The 22,658-nt window shown below is 53.9% G+C and overlaps 1 protein-coding gene across 1 annotated transcript; it reads left to right on the plus strand.

Annotated features, from left to right (window-relative positions):
* Positions 1-365: 365 nt before the first annotated feature.
* Positions 366-22,211, plus strand: Rspo1 (R-spondin 1). Its single transcript, XM_075945005.1, has 6 exons — positions 366-570; positions 4,794-5,147; positions 17,691-17,882; positions 20,238-20,387; positions 20,686-20,874; positions 21,512-22,211. Exons 2-6 carry the CDS (start codon positions 5,054-5,056, stop codon positions 21,673-21,675), a joined length of 789 nt encoding a protein of 262 aa, XP_075801120.1. The 5' UTR covers positions 366-570; positions 4,794-5,053; the 3' UTR covers positions 21,676-22,211.
* The last annotated feature ends 447 nt before the right edge of the window (positions 22,212-22,658 follow it).

Here is a 22,658-nt window from a genome sequence, read left to right on the forward strand (position 1 = left end):
AACTGGTCAGAGGCACTGAAGGTCTGACCCTGAAGAGAAGGAGGATTTGGCCAGACCACTAAGCCCTGCTCATTTTGTACCTGCCCCCTTTCCAAGATTCTGATGGAGGGCACGGGCCTTGGCAAGCGTCCTGGGCCCCTGCTTCTGACCCAAGAAGAGCTGGCGCGGGGCGGGGAGAGGCAACGTGAGCTCGCAGCGTTCGACACCGTGCAGACGGCGTGTCCCTAGTCCGGGTGTGCGGGAGGGGGCTACGGAGTCCCGGGCCCGGCGCTCCAGTCCGTTTTTTCTTGCGGATCGGGCAGGGGGGCCGGCCGGGGGTGGCGCCGGGGGATTCCCTCCCTCGTGCGAGCCGGGGACCGGCCCCTCTCCGGGCGCGGGGCGCAGAGCCCGGGCGGCGGACTGCGGGGCCCGCGCGGGCCGCCCCAGCACCAATGCGCCGGGCGGGGCGCTGGCGACCGAGAGGGCATTGAGCAACTGGGCGGCGGGCGGAGCGCGGGGCCGACGGCAGCGCGGGACCCAGTGGCCGCGCCCTCGCCCCTTCGGGCTGCCCCGCCGCGGCCACTGCGCCAGGTGAGTCCCGCGGCCCGCGTCTTCCGCCCCGGGTCCCGGGTCCCCGTCGGGGTGCAGCCGGAGCCTGGGAGGCAGCGCAGATCCCTACCCCATCCTGTCGTCCCGCCACACATCAGCTCGGGACACCCCTCCCGGATTCCCCAGCCGCGACCCTCCAGCTCCAGCCGTGCCCCCACGCACCCCAGCTGTAACCCAACCTCGACCCACGCGACCCAGCCCCGCCTCGAGTCCCCAGCCCCTACCCACCCATCCCAGCCGTGCCCCAAGGACCCCAGCTGCAACCCAGCTGCGACCCAGACCCAACCGGAGTCCCTAGCCCCGACCCACACTACCCAACCACGACCCACGCACCCTAGCGGCGACGCAGCTGCGACCTAGCCCCTACCCACGCGACCCAGCCCGATTCGCGTCGACCGGGTCCCTCCTCCAAGCCCGACGTGGTAAAAGGCCCATGAGCTGTGCGGTGGCCTGACTGAGAAAGGTGTGCTGCGGCCACTCAGGGACGTCAGGGTGAGCCTGGCTCTGGAGACCCAATCCTGCACATTTGCAGTGCTCGCGGGGAGATCAGACAGATGCTGGGAACATGTGGGTGGGGGCAGCAGGTCCGCTCCCCGGGCACCTGTCAAGGCCCTCTCTTAAAGAGAGAGAAGGGAGGATGAATGGACGTAAGCGCTGCAGGCGCTCGCAGGGAGTGGAGCCTCTCTCCGCTTCCAGGGTTTGGGGGCGACAGGGTGGTAACAGTCTCTGCACCGCGCGCCTGATGTTTCTCTGAGATACCCGCAGGTCCCACTGGCACGCACTCTGCTCCACCCCCGCCCCGAAATACTTCGGCTTCTTCCTGGCAAATGGTTGTTCCTCTGCCGCTGGAAGATCTTAGGGATGGGAGTGTTGGGCTAATGAGAAGGCATCAACATGGTTTACATTTTTGGGTCTGCATCCGACATCTGACGGAATACCAATTTATCCAAACAGTGTTGCTGCAGGCAAGGAGGTGAAAGTTACCCCAGCCCCCTACTCAGACCGAGTTCCCGCCTTCAGCTCCACCGCAGCTGAGTCCCCTTTCCCCAGCGTGAGTCCTCCCTTTAGGTCCTCCCCTCCCTGACCCATGTGACCTCGGTTTGTGATCTCTGGCCAGCTCAGCTTCTGGCCCCCAGACGCTTCACCTGCCCTGGTCCATCCTCCCCACCCCCCCAGCCGTAGTGGCCCACAAGCCTCAGCTCTTTGTAAAGGCCAGCCTCGAGATACTCTGCCCAGTAGCGAAGCATATTTAAAATCGTCTGTCCTTAACTTCACAGGACCATGTTTCCCTGTAATCCAACCTTGCCCCTTCATTTGTGATGGAGCAAATGAAGGTCTAGCCCCTGCCAGGTGGGAGGAGACGCCCAGTAAGTGGAATTCTGTCCCGGCCAGCAAACCTGTTCTAGCTCCCACCAAATGCCTTGAACGCTGTCCACGGCTCTTGTAACAGGGTGTAAGGAAACCTCCAAAATGAACATGGGAGCTAGAACGATTCAACACCCAAAGTCAATCAGACACTATTAGAAACAAGGAGGGGTATTTAAAAGTCGGTCCTCTGCTCCTAGCTCCTCTCCCTGTCCTTCTCCACAGTATTGGTGTCCCCTGAGTACCCAGGTAGGACCAAGAGGAGCTGGAGGGAAAGGGAACCTCCGAGGTGGGGAATGTGTGGTACCACAAAGTCTCTGATCTAATTCACTCCCGCAAAATGTCAGATAGCCTGGCAATATTAGGTCATTGTTTCCTGCCTGAGATCAGCTATGGCTGTAGCTACACCTTCATAGGGAGTACCGCTCTGCTCTTTACCCACACTGCTTTGCTCCTGTCTGTTGCTTATACTCCCTGGTGCGGGTGAACTATTAGCTCATTTGCCTGGTTGGAGATAAAGATACACAGTGCCCGAAAGTATTTAAAATTCTTTCCACCCCAGGGGGAAGCCGGCGCCCCCTACCTATGCCACTGAAATTCACACCTGCCCCCCCCCAATCCCAAGCAAAGACAGGTTTCCAGGAGATGGCAGGGGGTTCTCAGTGGCAGGGATTCCAGGGACCTGGTGAGTATGGCAGGCCAGAGGGGAAGCTGGGAGGATGGAGTGGAGAGTAAGGAGGGCCAGGAAGGAGTTGCCATTGCCTGGGCTGCTCAGCCCTTGCCTTTGAAGTACGAGGCATCATTGTGTGGACACCAAGAGCACAGTGACATCCAGGTGATCTCATCTGACTGATGGACCCCACACAGTGACACCAAAGTCAGACTCAGGCTTGACCCTAGACTTATTTGAGGCAGTGTTTGCAGGCTCAAGGACTGGCAGGTCAGAGCTGCCCAGTACGAACACACTGTCTGACACAGGCTTTCCTGAAAGGTGACAGCTTCAGGACCAGGGCCACCAACCAGAGAGACATGCAAATGTGACAGTTTCATGCTGGGGCTCTGCATTTAACCTGGTACCCAGATGATTCAGAAGATGTTAATTAAATTCCTTTATCCAGGACCATAGGAACATTGACACACAATGAAACCTCATTCACACACACACACACACACACACACACACAAATATTACTACATTAACCGGGACCCCACTATTGCCCACCCTGTTCTAAGCAAGTTATGGATGAGCTCGCTAAGCTATTCCTAAACCAGACTCTTGCAGATTAGAAAGTAGACTCGGGGCTTTTAGGCTCAAAGTAAAGCTGTGTTACTTTGTTAACTCAAAGTAACACAGCTAATACACCAGCAGGGTTGACCTTGCAAGCCAGGCAGCCTGACTCTGAAGTCTGTACCGAGGACCTTCAGGGTCCACATCCAGCCCCTTGGCTGGATATCCATGGCTGTGGGGGCTGGAGTGTGACGTAAGGGCTGGGAAGTTTTGGCACGGGGTACTTGGCAGGGGAAGGGAGTGGGTATAGGCGGTGGCAGCCCACAGGGCACCAGGGGTGGTGGGGGGCATCTTTGCTGGCTCCAGCACCAGCACCAGGTGGGATCCATCAGGTTCATGTAAACACTTCTCACGGGCAGCTTAACCACTTGAGTGTGTCTGGCCTTCAAAGCCAGCGGGAGAGGCCTCCGAGGGAGGAGGGAGGAGGGAGGTACCGAACTCCCTCAGGGGGTAATGATTTATCTCCAGTGCAGGTGGGCTCTGCTGGGGCCTCTCTGGGAGGCCAGGGGTAGACTGGGCACAGAGGAGCTGGAGGGGAGAGGAGAGAGGGCTGGAGGCCCTATGCTAGTATCTCAGATTTCTCATTAGTAAGTCAAAACAGCTTAGAGCTAGGGCAGAGCCGATCCCCATTTCAGAGATGAAGAGCCCGAGGCTCAAGGAGACAAAATGACTGGTCCAAAGACAGCTAGCCCCTGGGCAGAGCCTCCTGGGTGAACTGGTCAAAAGCTCACCGGGTGAACCTAAGTGGGTGTGCCCTTTGCACTTTCTAGGCAGCGTGTGGGCGAGCCTCTATTGTGAGTGGGAATGGACCTCTCACCGTTGCTCCTTCATTAACTCTGAAGCTCAGATGTGTCAGGCAGGGACGGGTGCCCCTGCCCCCATCACCCTGGCCACTGGGTCCAGAGCCCTGGCTCTCTCTGCGCTGGGGATTATCGTCATTCTCTGTGTTTCTGGCCAGGGCGGGCATTGCTGCTGTTTTTATCCCCTCACAAAAGCCAGGCCCGCCAGGCCTGCTGTGTCAGAGTTTCTGTGGCTTGGGGGGGGGGGTGTGCTGAGGGGGGAACCCTCACTTCCTTTTCTCCCTCCAACCCCAGAGGGCCATGCAGAGTCTGCCTGCTTGCCAGAGGCCACTACTCTGACTTCTGCATTGGGACAGGTGAAAAGCACATGAGCACCAGGAAGAGAAAGCTGAGGAGTCACTCTTAGGAGGACAAAGAGGGCTCCTTTTCAAATATCAGATATTCTTGCAGCACAAGGTCTATAGGGTAGACTTATAGAAGGACTTCCACTTAGAACTAGCCAATATTAATCAGAGAGGACGCCATCTGGTTTGATGTGGCTGTCTTTATGTTCCAGTAATCCCCAGTGTTGGGATAAAGGATGCTTGGAAGTAGGAGAATGAGATTCCTTCTTCAGGGATGCGTGGTATAGAGTGTGCAGTGCCCAGACCTCCTGAGTTCTACAAAGTCCAGGGCAAGAAAACCCACAGGAAGGGAAGAGGTGTAAATCAGGGGCTCCCGTGGACCTAACCCTTCTCTCTCCTTACCCACAGGTCTATCTTGGGGGTAACGCTCTGCTGAAGTGACAAGACTTCCCATGTGACCCCCCCGAGGTGACTTTCAAACAGGATAGGACCTCACTTTCCCTCCCCCGATGGAGAACGCGGTTCCATAACCGCTCAGTTCACGGCTGAGATTATGGAGGGTCTGGGCTGTTGCCCAGGTCTGCGCCTCCTGCCACTGACCCAGCCTCAGAGCCTTTAGCAAGAGACCACCCCTCCCGCCGGGGACCCGGGGCTGACCAGTGACGACTATGCGGCTTGGGCTGTGTGTGGTGGCCCTGGTTCTGAGCTGGACGCACCTCGCTGTAGGCAGCCGCGGGATCAAGGGCAAGAGGCAGAGGCGGAGTGAGTACCTGCTGGGCTGAGCCACCGAGGGCCTCGGTGTGGGCGGGGCTTTGTGAGGACTGTGGATTATCCGGTGGGTGGTTTCATTTGTTGAGATGTACTGGCCTGTAAACCCCTTACTATTGACCTCTTCCTTCCTCTTTGAGACTCTACTTTCTGGCTCAACGCCTCTCCAGGAGGCCCTTTGACCCAACACCAGCTTTGTAGGGTATCCATGGTGATGCGAGTCCCTGCCCGAGATGCCCCCGTTTCCCCCAGCCAGGCTCAGGCGGACAGGGTACCTCTCTGAAGAGCAGTCCTTTGGACAGGGGCGCTGCACATCTGGGCAGCAGGCACCCAGCTTCCCTCGCTAGATGACAGAGAAGGGTAGGTGAGTTTCTCCAGTCACTAAAACCTGTGGGATTCCCAGAACCGAAGCCAGCACGCCCTTCAGAGAAGGCAGTTTACAGTGGCAATGACCTTGCTGTGTGGGGCGCCCTGCAAGAATTCTGAACATAAGAAAAGCCCATAATCCCGGCTCTGGGGAGGGTGGGACAGGATGGCCATGACTCCAATGCCAGAGTTTGATGAAATACAGTGAGAGAGACTCCTGCTTTAAAAATCACAGCTAACACAGAAAGAGTTAGGTGGATAGATGGCTCAGTGGTTAAAAGTGCTGACTGCTCTTGCAGAGGACCCGGGTTCAGTTTCCCAGAGCTCCTAATGGGCAATTTACAACCTGTAAATCCAGGGGTATGACACCTCTGAGTTCTGTGGGCACCTGCACTCGTGTGGTGTGCACATACCATCCACATGCCTATGCTTAATTAAAAATAATTTTGGGGGGGTTGGGAGACAGGGTTTCTCTGTGTAGCTTTGGAGCCTGTCCTGGAACTCACTCTGTAGACCAGGCTGGCCTCGAACTCACAGAGATCCACCTGCTGGGATTAAAGGCATGCACCACCACTGCCCGGCAAAAAAATAAATATTTTATGAAAGAAAGGAAAGAATGGCAAGTCCAGTTTTCTTTTCTTTCCTTCTCCTTCTTGCTATGTAGCCTTGGTTGGCCCAGAACTCTCTATGTAGGCCTCTCATTTGCATTCATCCTCCTGCCTCAGTTTCCTTAATGCTTGGTTTGTAGTTATTCATCATGGAGCCCAATGAGCCCAGTGCCTTTTAAAACAGAGTTTCCTAAAGTTCCGCATTAACTTGAACTCCTTGCCTGACCTAGACATCCCTAATCCTCTGCTCAATAGCTGCGGGGGGGGGGGGCATCGTGTACCGGGAGTGGCCAGTGTGTGCTTGTGACCCTGCCAGAGAGTTGGGTGGGGGCCTCTTGCTCCCAAGGCTTTGTCCCTCTTTCGACATCCCCCCATCAAGGACGGTTGGTCGTGTCACGCAGGAAGGAAGTCTTTCCGAAGGCTCTCCCAATTCCCCTTGCCTCACTTTCCTCATGGGATTGATGCCTGCGAGCCAGAGAAGACTGAGGGCCAAGGCTCTCCACAGCCCGGGGAGGGAGGCTCAGGGAATTGGTGAAGCCTCCGCCAGCTTAGCAAACAATTAGGGACAGTGAGGCTCCAGCGGCTGTGGCGAGGCCTTTCGCGGTCCTCCCCATGGCTCTGTTGTGGCCGGTGTTTTGGACTCCGCGGGTCAGATATGGTTTAATAGTTTATAATCAGTTCTCCTTTGTTTCCGAAATGGGGGGGGGGCAGGGAGACAGAGAGACGTGGAGAAAATGTCACTAACAGGCACAGCGCTCCTGTTCACCAGTGGGTGCCACATGCCCACCGACACAGGTAGCCATCACGCCCAGGATCAAGGCAGTGGCACTCACACAAGCTCAGAGGTGGGTTCAGTAGGACAGGTTTCCAGCTGTAGCTGTCAAACCTAGCCATTTCCGTCCGCTTGACTTTGACCCAGCCACACCCGGTGCCTGGGCCGCCTGTGCATCAGCTTGGATTGCTGCACACGTTAGGGCATCGGGCAGGGAAGGGAGCACTCCAGCGCTGTGAGGGTCAGCGGGCATGAGGGTAGGTGCTGTCAGCAGGTACCTGTTGCTTGGTGATACTGAAACACTCTCTGTGAGGCTGCGATGCTGCTGCTCAGGAGCACAGCCAGACATCTGGGGAGCACAGATAGGGACATGAGTACGCTGCTGGCTTGTTTGTGACGCTGGCGGTAGGGCCCGGGCCTCAGGCACGCATACCCTAACCTTAGATAGATGTGTAAATGTTATATGTATTTGTGTATTTAGAAATTGTGTGTGTGTGCGTGCGTGTGTTCGTGGGGGAGGGTTCTTACAGCACAGCTTGGAGTGTGGCAGTCAGAGGGCAGCTTCGGCTGTCAGTCCTTGTCTTCCCTCCTTGCCTGACACGGGATCTCTTCACTGCTCTGAGTCAGACTAGCTGGCCCGTCTACACAGCGGTGCCCGGACTATAGATGTTTTTGATACAGGGTCGCGCTTTTACATGGCTCCTGGGGAATCCAAAATCAGGTCATCAGACTTGTGTGACGAGTACTTTTATCTGATGCACCATCTCCTCAGCCTATTTTCTTTCTTTTTCTTTTTCTTTTTTTTTTTTAAAGCAATTTTGTACAATGTAAAGTCCCATTCAGACTTCAGTTCTCCAGGACCATTTTGTGCTATGGTTTCTGGGCATGGGGGAGGAAGAAGGAAGGCTAGGGCGTGTGTGGAAGGGTGCTGGACAACAGCCAGCTGAGGAGATGGCTTGACGTGCAGAAGAGCCCTCCGGCTCTTGCCCCACTGCCATCCCTCTTGGGTGTGTCAGTCAGTCACTAGCAGCCACTGGTGAGATCTGATTGGTCCTCTGGTGGTTTGAAGCTGGAAATGTGTGATCTTGAGGTCTGAGAGCCCAGGGAAGCCCGGGGAAGCCCCCTCCCACTCACCAAGGGCCCTCTCCTTCCCTCTCTCTTACCTCACCTGCTCTAGGGTCCCTAAATCTCACTAAGCCCTCTTTCAACCCAGCATACCTTCCCTTAGCTCCCTATCTGATTCCAGGACCCTCTACTCAGTCCTGTCCTGAGTCCTCCCTGTATCTTCCCACTGCCTGCTCCCACTTGGGTGCTTACATCCCCCACTGCCCATGCTCCAGTTCTGCCCCTCTTGTCTCCCTCCATAGAAACTACACTGGAAACCAGTGGATACAGCCATGATGGTGAAAATCTGTAATCCTAGCTCTTGGGAGGGTTGAGGCAGGAGCAGTGATTGTTGATTATTATGAGTTAAAAGCTAGCCTGGGCTATATAGTGAGCCTAACCTGGGCTACATAGTAAAACCCTGTCTAAAAAGAAAGGAGGAAGAGAGAGCTCTCCACCTATGGCAGATGGAGCTTGAAAAGGGCCTGGGATGGAGAGCACACCAGTTAGCCAGTGTTGTGAAACTAGGGAGCACAGCAGCTGAGAGAGTCCCGGGAGCTGGGGAGGACTTCAGTGTCTGCTCGGGAAGTGGATGCAGGCAGGAGGAGCTGAGAGCTGGCTAACCACGAACTTCAGGGAGTTTTTTTTACCTCCCCCCAGTCCCTCGCAGTGGGCTCTGTCCCATAGGAAGGCGGCACCCATCAGAATGGAATTCCCACTGGTTGGGATGAAGCCCCCCCACTGTTGGCAAGGAGTCCCTGCACCCCGTTGCCTAGAGCTGCACCCAGGCTGCCGTCACTGTTGCAGGGAGGAGCAGAGGCCAAGTGGCGATGCTCTTCCTCCCTGCCTTAAGGAGTCTGGACTTGCCCTCTCTTGAGCTGCAGCTGGGGAGAGGCCACCAAGAGACTTCCAGTGCAGATCTGGGCCAGCCTCAGAGAGAAGACAGGGAGCTGGCGCCTGTGAGAAACAGTGAAGGTCTACAAGCACGCTCCCTTTGACTTAGACTCCCAACCCCCGTGGGTTCAGTGAATGTGCCACAATAGCCTCTGGTCCAGGGAATCCAGAATCAGACCCACTCCCAAGAAGGCCCTGTGTGGGCCTTTCCTGCTCTCCTTCCCCAGGCCTCATTCCTCATCCTCTACTCACCAACACCTCTTGGGCCTCTCTCACCGAATCCCTCCTTGACCTAGCCCACCTGAGTCCCCACATGTGCCAAGCACCACTCCCTACACAGCAATGGATGCTTGCCACCGTCTATGCCCACACCACACCCTCCTTGAGACCCTCCACCACACACTACCCTCGGCCCAACTCTAGATAGCTCCAGCCCTCGCTAGTCTCCATCCTTCCCTGGGCTCCCATTCAGAAACAAGACAGATTCTGTCCACCGGAGCCCTTTCTAGTGACAGGAGGAGACATCTCAGCAGAAAGAGCAACAAGAGGTTAAACCTACCGTGATGGATTCAAATGGTGGGGAAAGGCGACCACAGGAAAAGACTCCATCCAGACTTGCAGGGAGGTGGTCAGGGAGGACTTCCTGGAGGAGAAAGGTAGTTCTGAGGCCCTGAAAGCTGCAGAGTGGTACATAGAAGAAGGAAAGAGTGGTATGTTTGGGGGAGTGGTTACTGTTTGGGATTGGGTCGAGGAAGGAAGTGGGTGGGATTACCAAGGGGAAACCTTTTGACCCCCTGGAAAGTAGGTCTTACTTTTAGAAGTGATTCAGTGTTTCAGGTAGAGGTGGGAGGTCACCATGTGTTTGGTTATAGAGGATGCCTGGTGAGGAGGCTGTTGGGAGTTGGAGGATGAGCTGGGGAGGAGGGACCATGAACAGGAAGCTGTGTTTCACAGAAGGGCTGGTTGAGCCACCAGGCCAGGCAACAGCAGCCTCCTCACCTCTGTCCTGAAGCTTGAACCTAGGGCGTCATACGTGCGAGGTGAACCTCTACCACTGAGCCACACCCCCAGCCTGCAACTGAAGCTTGAATGGGTTTTACACGGGGTTGACAGAGGCCGGAGGCAGGGGCGGCACCATGGCAGCACAGCCTTGCCTGTCTGACCAGAAAAGGGCCCATGAGGACCTGGAGAGATGGCTTAGTGGTTGAGAGCACTGGCTGGCCTTGCAGAGGACATATTCGTTTCCCAGGTTCACGACCTTCTATAATTCAAGTTCCAGGAGACCCAACACCCTCTTCTGGCTTCTAGCACCAGGCACGCATGTGGCACACAGACATACATGCAGGCAAAACATCCATGCACAGAATTTTGTTTTAAATACGTTTTTAGATATGACTGGGAAGCCAAGGGTTCCAGAGCAGAGGCAGTAGAGGGGCAAGTGGGAAAGGCCGATGTCCTCTCCAAGCGCCTCCCCCTCCCTGAGCCTGAGTAGCCTCCTCAGCTAGGCTGGCAGCGCAGGGCCCAGTCTTCACAGAAAGCAGCAGGAGGGAGTTCTGTCTGGCCCTTTCCTGGCCAGTGGGACCAAGCCTTGTCTTCCTTCTGGGGATGCTCCTGGACACTCAGCACCTTAGGGCCCTTGCACCTTAGGGCTATTGCTCCTGGGAGGCGTGTGGCCGTCCCCTCACCAGCTGGCTCAGAGAGTGAGTGCCCACTCCTCCTCTGCAGCTATCTGTCACAGTGCCAATCCTGCATCCCTGGTGCTGGCTAGACCCTTGTCACCATACCCTAGCATTCAGCTCCCAGAAGTCCCAGGATCCTGTTCGCTGTGCAGTGAATGGTGGGGAATGACAGAGCCTCAGTTTCCCCTTTGCATTTTTTTTATTATTATTGAAAAAAAATTCCGCCTCCCATTTCCGTTCCCCTCCGCCCACTCCTCTCCCCCTCCCCCCCTTTGCATTTTTTTAACTTGAGACTTTGTCTCAAATAACCCAGGCTACTGAGAGAGATCTTCAGCTTCTGATCCTCCTGCCTCCACCTCCTGAATATTGGGGTTACAGACTTGCACTACCATACCTGACTGATGTCATGCTGGAGTTGGAGCCTAGACTTTATGCCCCCTAGGCAAGCAAGCACTCTACCCACCAGCTCCAGCCCCAACCCCTCCCCTCTTGTGTCCTCTATGCATCTCTCAGACACACGTCATTTCCCATGGGTTCTCCATTCAAGATCATATTCCCCATGTGAGCACCTGGCCAGCCTCCATGGAACCCCTCCTCCAGCCATTGGTTTCTCTCCCGTGACTCCCTAAGCTAAGAGTGTCACAGGGCTCCTGTTCTGCCCTGGTAAACAGTCCTTGGTTCACCAAGCTGACCCCTACCCATCGCTGGGTCCCCACATGTGAGCTTCCAAACCTTTATGCAGGTTTCTGGATCTTCTTCTAACCCAGTCAGTCCTGTAACCTCATCTCTGTACCCTGACCCTTCCATCTCTGCAGGTCTTCATCACTGTCTCTGCCTCTGAGTCTTGGCATCCTATCCCTCCTCCCCCAGCCCCGCCCTCCCTCTCTTCCCTTCTCCTACTTTCTTGCTCTTCCTCCTCCTTCTCTTTCTCTTACTCCTCTCACCCACTTTCTTCGAGACAGGATCTCACTCTGTACCCTGTGGTCCGGAGCTCACAGCAACCTTCCTGCTTTGGTCTCCGGAGTGCTAGCGTTGCTCTCCGTCTATTGCTTTGTTCTGCTTTATTCCAGGAGCCTTCCCTTCCATCCACTGCCCAGATCGCTGAAGTTTGGCTGCTTTGCCCTTCTCAAAGGCACACTGTCAGTGACCACTAATGGTCCAGCCTTGTAGGCATGTTTCAAAGCTACATGTCTTGGCCCCCTCCCAGTGCCGTCCCTTAGGAAACCTGGTTCCTCTCCCACTCTGCCAGCTCCCACCTCCCCAAGATCCCCAGGCTACCTCTTTCTAAGCCCTTCTTCCTCTGCTTCTCTGTGCAGCACAGGGGCTGTGGGGGCATGGCCTGAGAGCTTTGCCCCTCTACCCCTACACTCCCTACCTCTTGAGGATTCTGCCAGCACTGACCCCACCTTGCTGCTCCACCGCCGTCACTCTTCCCAAAAGCAATAACATTGCTTCGTCTTTAGATTACTCTGTCCCTTTTATGCCCTGCTCCTGCCCTCTGGCCCTCCTGTATTGACTCCCAGTGTGGTTGTCAACTGTATCTGCTGTAGATTCCTTATGGGACTGGGGCATTCAGCCTATTGGTGCCTCCCTCTTCGATGAGCACCCTCTTCCTGTGGCTTCCCTGGCTCAGGATGTTTTTTAGGATCCTTAACCAGGCTCTCGTTGGGATTATCAAGGCTAACCTCACCCTCTCCAGTCACTCTTTGCCTCCCACTCTCTAGGCCTATTTGCCATCTCTTTTGTCCTTTGTGTGTGTGTGGGGGGGGAGTGGCTGGTTTTGTTTTGTATGGGTTTTTTTTTTAAAGGCAGAGTGCCGTGTAGCCTAGTCAAGGCTAGCTTAGAACTTGCTGTGTAGCCAACACTGGCTTTGAACTCCAGATCCTCCTGCTTCTACTTCCCAAGGGTTGGGATCATAGTCCTGCAACAGCATGCCTGGTGCCCCTTGCCCTGAATGGATGTTTCTACTGTTTGTCTACTGACAAACTTCATCTCTTGAGCCCCACTTGTGGGATCACCGCTTTCAGATCCCAGGTCTGTTTGCCCCTTCCCCAGTCTTGGTCCTGCCCCAGCTCACCGCTATTAGAAGCTGGTTCTCACTACGTATCATAGGCCAGCCTCAGAGTGGAAACCCTCCTGCCTGGGCTTCCAGAGAGGACCACAGGTGAGTGATACTGCTCACCTTCCCATTCTGAGAGTTTTAACCCAGCGATCTTCCTGCTTCCTCCTTTGCCACCTCTTCAGCCCTCTGTCCACCGTACTGAGGGGGCCTTCTAGAGTGAAATCCTGACCAAGGCTCCCGTCAGCCTCCCTTGCTGCCTTTGGGTAGTGTCTTTGTTTCTTTTATTGGTGTGAGGTTCTCCCTGGCTCAGCCTTGAATCTCTTTCAGCTTCCCACATTCCCATTCTCGCCATGCTCCCCCTATGCTAACCCTGGGTGTAGCACACTTTCTTAGCCAATACCAGCGTCAACTGAGAAAAATGCAGTGTGATTGGTTGAGTGGACTGTGGGGTAATGAGGGGGCCTGTGCAAATTTGTTCTTTTGATTGTTTGCTTTTCTAGACAGGGTTTCTCTCTGTAGCCTTGGCTGGCCTAGAAGGCCTGCTCTGTAGACCAGGCTGGTCTTGAACTCGATCTGCCTGTTTCTGCCTCCCGAGTGCTGGGATTAGAGGTGTGCGCCTCCACCGCCAGGGACAAATCTGTTCTTAACAGGGAGACTAAGAAGAGAGAATGAATGTTGAAATCTTGCTATCAAGAGTCAAGCCTCATTGTGCAGGCCCAGAGTCCCAGTACTTGGAGCTTGAGGGAGGAGGCTTGAAAAGTTCAAGGCTAGCCTGGATCGATAAAGCAAGTTCAAGGCTAACCTGGGCAAATAGTGAATCCCTATCTCAAAGTAAAAAGAGGGCCGGGGATGTGGCTCAGTGGTAAACTGTTTCCTAGCACTGGATGGCTTTGTATCATCCCCCGCTGCTGAAAACAAAATCAAAGCCATAAAACCCCCCTGTAAAGACTGGGGGACACTCGGGTCATCTCAACCACTCATGCAAAGGCAAGCAGCCAGTGAGTGTTCCTTTCCGTAGCAAACAGGACAGTGACTCAAAGGACCTTGCATGGCATGGAAGCAGTCTCTAAACTCCACAGTGACCCACACCCTCGGTGCACGGCTGAACGAGGGCCGAAAGACTCTGCAGAGTTGCAGTGCCGTTATGTATCTGCCCCTGCAGTGAGCACGCCAGACAAAACGAAAGTGATACTTGATTTTCACCAGCTTAGTAGCACTGACTCCAGGCAAACAAGTTTCACCTGAAGGAACTCATTGAGCTAGACGCTCTTGCTTTCCGCGCTCTCGCCAACAGCCTCCATCTGCCTTTCGTATGCTGTGTTCTCGGTGCCTACACGGGACACACACACTGGCTAATGAATCATGGCTCAGTAATTTAACCTCTTCATCTCCTTGTCTGCAAGAAAGGAGGCTTGATCATAATAATGGGATGGGTGTGGTGGCTCACACCTGTCCTCCCAGCCCTCGGCAGACAGACAATTGTTTCAAGTTCAAGGAAGGCTGAGCTACGTAGCAGTTCCAGGATAGCTTGGGCTACACTGTAAGACTCTGTCTTGAAAGCCGAAGCTTGGTAGAGGTCTCGCCTGGTGTGCACAAAGCACTGTGTTTAATCCCTAGAGCGTCATAAAGCCGGATGTGGTGGCACAAACCCGGCATCCCAGCACTCAGAAGTAGAAGAAGGAAGAGCTGGAGCTCAAGGCTAGCCTTGGCTACATAGGGAGTTTGAGGGCAGCCTGGGCTACATGAGTAAAAGTTTCAAAAGTAAACAATGAAACCAAGTGGTCTGCAGCCAAAATGTCTGGGAAGGGCCTCTTTTCTCTGTCCCCTCCCAGAGAGTCACTGCACACATAGGTCTGTCATCAGGGTTGTGAAAGGCCCTGCAGAAAAGGGTTCTGGCAGTGTCTGCCATCCCAGGCTGCTGGAGCCTGAGGCAGAGGACCATGAGTTTGTGGCCAGCCTGTGCTACATAGTGGACCTTTTCTCAAAATACAAATAAATGCTGGGCATGGTGATACATACTTTTAATTCCAGCACTTGGGAAACAGGTAGACAGATCTCTATGAGCTCAAGGCTAGCCTGTTCTGTAGAGTAAAGCCCAGGACAGCCAGGTTTCATAGTATAGACCCTGTCCCAAAAGACAAAAGCAAAGCCGGGTGGTGGTGGCGCATGTCTTTAATCCCAGCACTCGGGAGGCAGAGGAGGGCAGATCTCTGTGAGTTCGAGGCCAGCCTGCTCTACAAGAGCTAGTTCCAGGACAGACCCCAAAGCCACAGAGAAACCCTGTCTCAAGAAACCAAAAAAAAGGGGGGGGGGACAAAAACAAGATGGAGGTTAATCCCAGAGAAACCCTGTCTCAAAAACAAACAAACAAAAAACTCTTCCCCCAAAAATAAAGACTTAAAAAATATTTTATAATTTAAAAGCAGAGCTAGCAAGATGGCACTGCCAAGCCTGACCTGGGACCTACACGGCAGAAGGAGAGAACTAGAAAGTGTTCTCTGACCTCTTCACATACACGGTGACACACACTCACACACACACACACACACACACACACATGCACGCACACATGCACACACACACGTATGCCCATACATATACACACAATAAGTAAATGTTAAAACAAAACAAAACAAAAATAAATAGGGACAACAAAAGGGACTTGCTGCAGAGTCTGATGACTGGAGTTTGGTCCCTAGATTTCATATAAAGGCGGAAGGGTGTGTCTGACCTCCACACAACTGCAGTCACACACACAGGCACACCAACCTCCTCACCAACCTTGCCCTAGCCCCACCCACCCACAACAACTACTACTACTCATAGAAATAAAGCCCCAAATCCCGATGGACGGAGAAGTTGGCTCAGTGGGTAGGAGCACTTGCTCTGCAAGCAGGAGGACCTAAGTTTGCATGAGCAGCTCCCCATTACAGAAAAACAAAAACCAGGCATGGCTGTGCCCGCCCATAACCCCGCCTTGCGGGGTGGATGACAGGCCGGTCATGAGCACTCACGGGTCAGCGAGCCTAGCCAAAATAACCAGCTTCAGGGCAAGTAAAAGAGCCTGTCTCATGGCAGTGGAACAGAGGGTGGTGGAGGAAAAAGCTCAGTGTCTTTCTCTGGCCTCCATACGCATGCGCGTGGGGGTGCATGCTTGCACACTCACTTGCTTGCATCATAGCACACTTAAAACAGATAGGCCGGGCGGTGATGGTGCACACCCTTAATCCCAGCACTCGGGAGGCAGAGGCAGGTGGATCTCTGTGAGTTCGAGGCCAGTCTGGTTTACAAGAGCTAGTTCCAGACAAACAAAAAAACAGATAGACAGACAGTCCTCTTGAGATTCATTCCATGCACTGGTTCCACGGCTCACCTGCAGCAGGGCTCTCCTCCACATCCTCCTGTTAACATCTCGAAGAATCCTATGCAAAGGGCTCTTGAAGGGAAACACTGCCCACAGGACTGAAGTTCCTTAGTGCAAGATAGAGAGAAGACACCTTATCTCCCACCATTCCCTCCCCCAAATAATCTGCATGTTCCTTTGTCCTCTCCAGTCCTGTTCCTTCCAGCACCCTTGTTTCTGTGCTCTACAGGACAAATTTTCTACTGGTCCCTCAAAAAAGGCAACATGGCACCTCCTTTGAGAGTCCTTTCTTCTCTCTCTTCTCTTTCTTTCTCCTTCTTTCTCCTCCTCCTTCTTCAACAGCCTCTTACTATATTGCTCTAACCTTGGCCTCAAATTCATAACCTTCTGCCCAGAATGCTGGGATTACATGCAAGAACCACCATACATGGTGGCTGTCCTGGACTCTTGAGTCTGCTGTTGCTGGCTTAGGGCCGCCGGCACTCACATATGGATGGGTGCCTGCTCAGCTGAAGGCCAGTCCCTCTGCAAAGAGGCTCAGTTTAACACCTGACCCCTGAGCTCACTCCACATGTGGCACATGGAAGGTGACAGGTGAGTGTGAGCTGAACAGTTAGTGAAGGACAGGATGAAACCTAAGTCTCAGAGCTGCTGTGGAAGGTCGCGCTGCCTTCAAAGAGAACACTAAACCGGGATGTCAGCATCACAGACATTTTGGACCACACGATTCTTTTTGTCCAGGGAGGGTCCACACATTGGCTTCTTTTATCTTTACTCCCTTGATACCAGTAGCAACTCACTGGTCGTCATGATCAGTAAAGTCCCCAGGGGCCGGGGAGATGGCTCAGCAGTTAATAGCACCAGAGTTCAGTTCCCAGCACCCACATGATGACCCACAATCATCTGAGGCCCTTCTCTGACTTCTGAGGGCAACAGGCATGCACATGGTGTGTGTGTGTGTGTGTGTGTGTGTGTGTGTGAGATACATGAACAATTAAAATAAATCTGTTTTTTAAAGTCTTTAGGGTTGGGGATTTAGCTCTGTGGAGTGCTTATCTCAAATGTTCAAGGCCCTAGGTTTGGTTCCCAGTATCACAAAAACCAAGCATCTACTTGGGATCCCAGCATTCTGAAGGCAGGAGGACAGAAGTTCAAGGTCATCTTCTGACTACCTGAGACTCGTCATAAAAAAAAAAAAGTTGGTCAAATGCCTCCTAGGAAGCAAAATCTCTCAGGTTGAGATCATTAGTCTAGGTGTCAGTTACTCTAGTTATCTTTCAGTCTTTCTCCTTGTAACTTTTAATCCAGGATCCCTCTCGATCTTAAATCTTTACCAACAATGGAAAAGCTTCATTGGGTACCTGAGGCTGAAGTCTCCTCTCTTGGAAAGAGTTAGGGTAAGGTTCCAGGAAGGTACCGGTTGAGTTTCAAATCTGGGGATAAAGAGCAGGCGTCCAGACTTGGATGTGCTGGAGCCAGTAAGAAGTTAGGGGTGCAGATCCAGGCATGAACACTCACTACTTAGGGGCTCTGGGCTTGCTGAGAGCTGTTCACCCAGCCCTGTCTCTCGAGATACACATCCCCTTTGTGCTACGAAGCCCCCAAAGGATCACCTCCCATTTCTGTGGGAGCCCAGAAATATGGAGGCTCCTCTACAGCCACCTTCTCATGCTTTCTTTACCCTGCAGTCAGTGCCGAGGGGAGCCAAGCTTGTGCCAAGGGCTGTGAGCTCTGTTCAGAAGTCAACGGCTGCCTCAAGTGCTCGCCCAAGCTGTTCATTCTGCTGGAGAGGAACGACATCCGCCAGGTGGGCGTCTGCCTGCCGTCCTGCCCGCCTGGATACTTTGATGCCCGAAACCCCGACATGAACAAATGCATCAGTGAGTGTGTGGGTGGCGGGGTGGGGATGGAGAGGCCCTGGGCCCTGGAGGACTATGCTTTGAACTAGTTAGTAATGGCCAATGAGGAGTGCAGAGGGGTCACAGAACAATGAGGCGCACTCTTGTTTCAGATATACAGGCACACATCCTCCTAGAGGCTCTACCCATAATCCCACTGTGTAGAAACCAGTAACGCCACCCTACCCTTCTCTCTCCATAGCTGCACCTACCTCTGTTCCCACAGGTCACTCTGACTGTCCCCACTCATCTTGTCAAGCCGTAGACCCCAAAGCTAGTCCCTCACTGTGCTGCCCAGCCCACTCATTAACCCCGGCCCAGCTACTGCCCCTCCTTCCCCTTGTCCTGTCTAGACTCCCAACACCTGTCTCCTGCACCGTTTCCATAGCCTGTCCATCCAGCCAACCCTCTGCGCCCCAGCCACCGAGATGCTTCTGAGACTTACAACCTAGTGCGCATGCCTGCTTCTAGTCACTACCCTGGCTCCAGGGAACCCCGTCTGGCCGTTCTGCTCTTTCACAAGTCCCCATGGTTTCTGGCTCTGCTTTTTCACCCCAGCCACAGTTCCATGTGTTACAAGGCACGTGCTGCCCTGTCTCCATCCCATTCCTGTAATTACACCTGGGACATTCTGGGGGGGGGCACCCTGTGAACCATACCAATGTTTCCTCCTTCCTTCGGTGCCTTGAACTCATTTCCAGATCTCAGATCGCAAAAGCCTTTGGAGGGAGGCTGGATAGACGGGGCCAGAGGTTCTGAAAGCTGGTAGATTCGAGGCGTGGAGGGGAAAAGCCTTCTGAATTCTGCTCTGGGCTTGGCTCCTAGCTCTTTGTATGACCTTGGGAGTAGCTCAGTCCCCTGACAGCTCTCCTTAAATTGGGAGTGCTCGTCTTTCCTCCCTGGGCTGTTGAGGGACACACCTATAAGCCTCTTGGTGTCTGGCACTCAATAAATGGTAGCTACTATTGTTATTTGATTCTTATTGTACTGGCAACCAAACCCAGGAGTCTAAGCAAATGGTGGGAGTGGGGTGGGGGGGGGTTGGGCAAGGAAGAGGTGGCAGGAGGAAGGGAGGCAAAGTTGAAAATAAGTCACCGGGACAAAGGTACAGAAGAAGGTGGGTGAGTAGCTCAGTGAGATGAAGTGGGCTCTGGGAGCTGCCCTCTTGGTCTTCAGGGCACTGAGGAAGAGGGGGCGTTCTTGGATGTGCCAGAGTCTGGTAGGCTGGCAGCTGTTGCCTCAGGTGCCAGAGACTGGGAGGAGCCAGTACCTTGAGGAAGCCAATACCTCCCAGTCTGGGGAGGGGAGACGGTGGAAGGCCTGTCTGTTCTCAGTCAAGCCCTGTTCTGCCCACCTCCCGCAAAGGAGGGAGCTGGCAAGAGGAGGAAGGGAGGGACCCAGAAGTCCAACCCAGGGGTTCCTGGCACATGGTTTTGCACAGGGAGAGGAATTTGCCCTGGGATTGCTCCCACTCCTTTGAGCAGATTCCTTCTGCTCGGGGCAGGAGGAGACCGAGTGCTGGGGTGCTGTGGGTGCCCAGCAGTGTGAGAAGGGGTACCACACAGGTGCTGCCTGCGAGCTCGTTCTCCCGTTCTGTCCTACTCTTGTTTTCTTTAGTTTCCTTTTGTTTTTGGTTTTTTGTTTTGTTTCTTTTTTTCTTTTTTTTTTTGGTTTTTTTCGAGACAGGGTTTCTCTGTGGTTTTAGAGCCTGTCCTGGAACTAGCTCTTGTAGACCAGGCTGGTCTCGAACTCACAGAGATCCGCCTGCCTCTGCCTCCTGAGTGCTGGGATTAAAGGCGTGCGCCACCACTGCCGGGCTCCTTTTGTTTTTTGAAAGTGTTTCTTTGTGTAGCTTTGTAGCCTGTCCCAGATCTCACTCTGTAGACCAGGCTGGCTTTGAACTCACAGAAATCCGCCTGCCTCTGCCTCCCAAGTACTAGGATTAAAGGCATGTGCCACCACCACCCAGCCAGCCCTATTTTAAGAGGGTCTCTGGGATTCCTTGGGATGCTGAACCAGTCTTCTCTGTCTCCACCAAGCCCAGAAGGCCCCTCCTCCTCTGAAACCCTTGGGCCTCAGCCTGGGTTCTAGGCTCTGAGACTTTGTTTTGGGTTCTGGTTAACTTGTTGGCAAGCATCCCAGTCAGTGCTCAGGAATGACTACTTCAGTGTCCTCTCTTTGTCCCCTCCCTTTTGAAAGACTCCTCTGTAGCAATCCCACTTCTAGACCAAGATCCTGACCTCTATGACTGGATGTGAGTGGTAGGCTTTGAGGCCAGGGATAAAAGAACTTGCCCATCCTGACCGGGGCCAAACTCCATTCTGCTTCTGTCTGCAGAATGCAAGATTGAGCACTGTGAGGCCTGCTTCAGCCACAACTTCTGCACCAAGTGTCAGGAGGGCCTGTACTTGCACAAGGGCCGCTGCTATCCAGCCTGTCCCGAGGGCTCCACAGCAGCCAACAGCACCATGGAGTGCAGCAGCCCTGGTAAGGAGCGGATGCCAGAGGCAGAGGGCCCACAGCCGAGAGCAGAGAGCTGGATGGAAGTCACAGAGGCTGATGGCACAGGGTGAGGGGGCGGAGCAAGACAGGGTGAGAGGACGGGGCAAGAGAAAGCTCTCCTTCAGCAACCGCCTTTTGGGTATTCTTTCTCTGTGGCCCGAGGTTTGAACTGGGATTGGGTGGGTGGATGAGAGTTCCCCAGGGGCACTCAGACGGACCAGAGGGGCGAGGGGGCGGCCCCTTTGCCTCTTCCTTCCCTCCCTCCTACCTCACCTCCCGTCAGCACAATGTGAAATGAGTGAGTGGTCTCCGTGGGGTCCCTGCTCCAAGAAGAGGAAGCTGTGCGGTTTCCGGAAGGGATCGGAAGAGCGGACACGCAGGGTGCTCCATGCTCCTGGGGGAGACCACACCACCTGCACTGACACCAAAGAGACCCGGAAGTGTACAGTGCGCAAGACGCCATGTCCTGAGGGTGAGCTGCAGCCTCTGCCTCCAGGGACCAGTTATATCTACATCATGCCCGGTGTCCCAAGTTGTGCAAAGTGGGGACATATCCTGGCTGAGGACAGTGCCCTGAGATGCTCTGTGGCAGAAAGTTGAAACTTCTGTGGGCATGATTCCTGTTCCATTTCTTCTGGGTGTTCATTTTAGAAGGACCCTCGAAGAACAAGCAGGTTGGGGTGGGTCCAGAGACTTGGACCCATTCAGACAAGGCCACAGAGCCTGAAGTTAGCAACGAGGTAGATACTGTCCGCCCACCCTGGCTGGTCTCAGAGGTGGGTGTTGGGGAGTAGGGACTGTCCCACTTGTCCCGATACCTTCAGTGAACAGTCAGGAAATGTTCTAGGGTCTTTGGGGTCCAAGGGCTGAGGCGAAGGGGGGTACCTGGTATGCATTGGGAAGTGATGGCAGAGACAAGTCCCTAGGGACTGTTTCTTGACCTCATGCTATACGGTCAACTGAAGAGGCTATAGCCATAAGAGGCTTTGAGGCCATCTCCTTTTGCCTTCCTACCTAACTTCCTTGCCATGACCTCCTGAGAACCCTTTGGGCACCCAGGGTATCTGAGCATCCTTCATTGATTTTTATCCACTATCCGATTGTTGCAGGGCAGAAGAGGAGGAAGGGGGGCCAAGGCCGGAGGGAGAATGGTAACAGGCATACGGCTAGGAAGAACAGCAAAGAGCCAGGCGCCAACTCTCGGAGACACAAAGGGCAGCAGCAGCCACAGCCAGGGACAGCAGGACCACTTACATCAGTAGGACCCGCCTAGGCACGGTGACCAGTCTCCAGATCTGTGTGGAAGAGTCTTGTGCTGTACTGCATCATAGGAACTTTCCAGAACTGGAGCATCTGGGACAGCAAGTCCACACATCCTCCACTCGCCCACCCACCCATCTATCCATCCATCTGTCCATCCGTGCATATCCAGGCGCACATATGGCCACATCAGAAAACGTCAACACACACACACATTCTTGATTTTTGAAGTCATCGAGGATACTTCCCTCCTGTGGCCCAGCTGTACACACTCAGTTTATGATGCTCTTGGAAGACATGTCTGAGAGAACGTTTCCCAGCATCTGAACCTAAACTTTAAGGAGTGGAACCTTCTGGAGGAGTTGCTGGGGCAGCCCAGAGCCAAAGCTGGAGCAGCTGCCAAGGGGGAGAGTGCTTTCTCCTGGCCTGTGTGGCACTCCCAGCTATGTGACTTGACTGTTGGAGATGAGAGTCCTTACACAACTGGGATCCATGTCAGGGCTGAGCTGACTTGGAGACGGCTTAAAGTTTATTTCAAATTAAAAAACAAACAAAGAAAACAAGCTCTCCATTCATCTTCAGGGTTTGAGGTTTGGTGGGTACACATAGAAGCAAGGAAGGGTAAGGCCCGATTTTACAAGCCCCCTAATAGCCTAATGGCAAACTTTAGGGATATCTAGAGGATGGTCACCAGGTTTCTCTGCATTTTTTTTAAAGATTTTAAAACATTTATCGGAACGTTTGTGCGCCTGTGTGAGTTTCTGTGCACCACATGCATGCAGGTACTCACAGAAACCAGTTACAGGAGGCTGTGACCTGCTGGTGTGGATGCTGGGAACTGAACCCCGGTCCTCAGCAAAAGCAGCAAGTGCTCTTAATCACTGAGCCATCTCTCCAGCCCCATCAGTACTCTTGTTAATCGGAATATGGCCTTGTTGGCAAGCAGCTTATGGGGAATGAGTCTCCAGTGCCATTCCAGACCTAGGGTCTCACACA

The sequence above is a fragment of the Microtus pennsylvanicus genome, chromosome 13 (genome assembly GCF_037038515.1).
Source record: "Microtus pennsylvanicus isolate mMicPen1 chromosome 13, mMicPen1.hap1, whole genome shotgun sequence".
Classification (NCBI taxonomy): Eukaryota; Metazoa; Chordata; class Mammalia; order Rodentia; family Cricetidae; genus Microtus; species Microtus pennsylvanicus.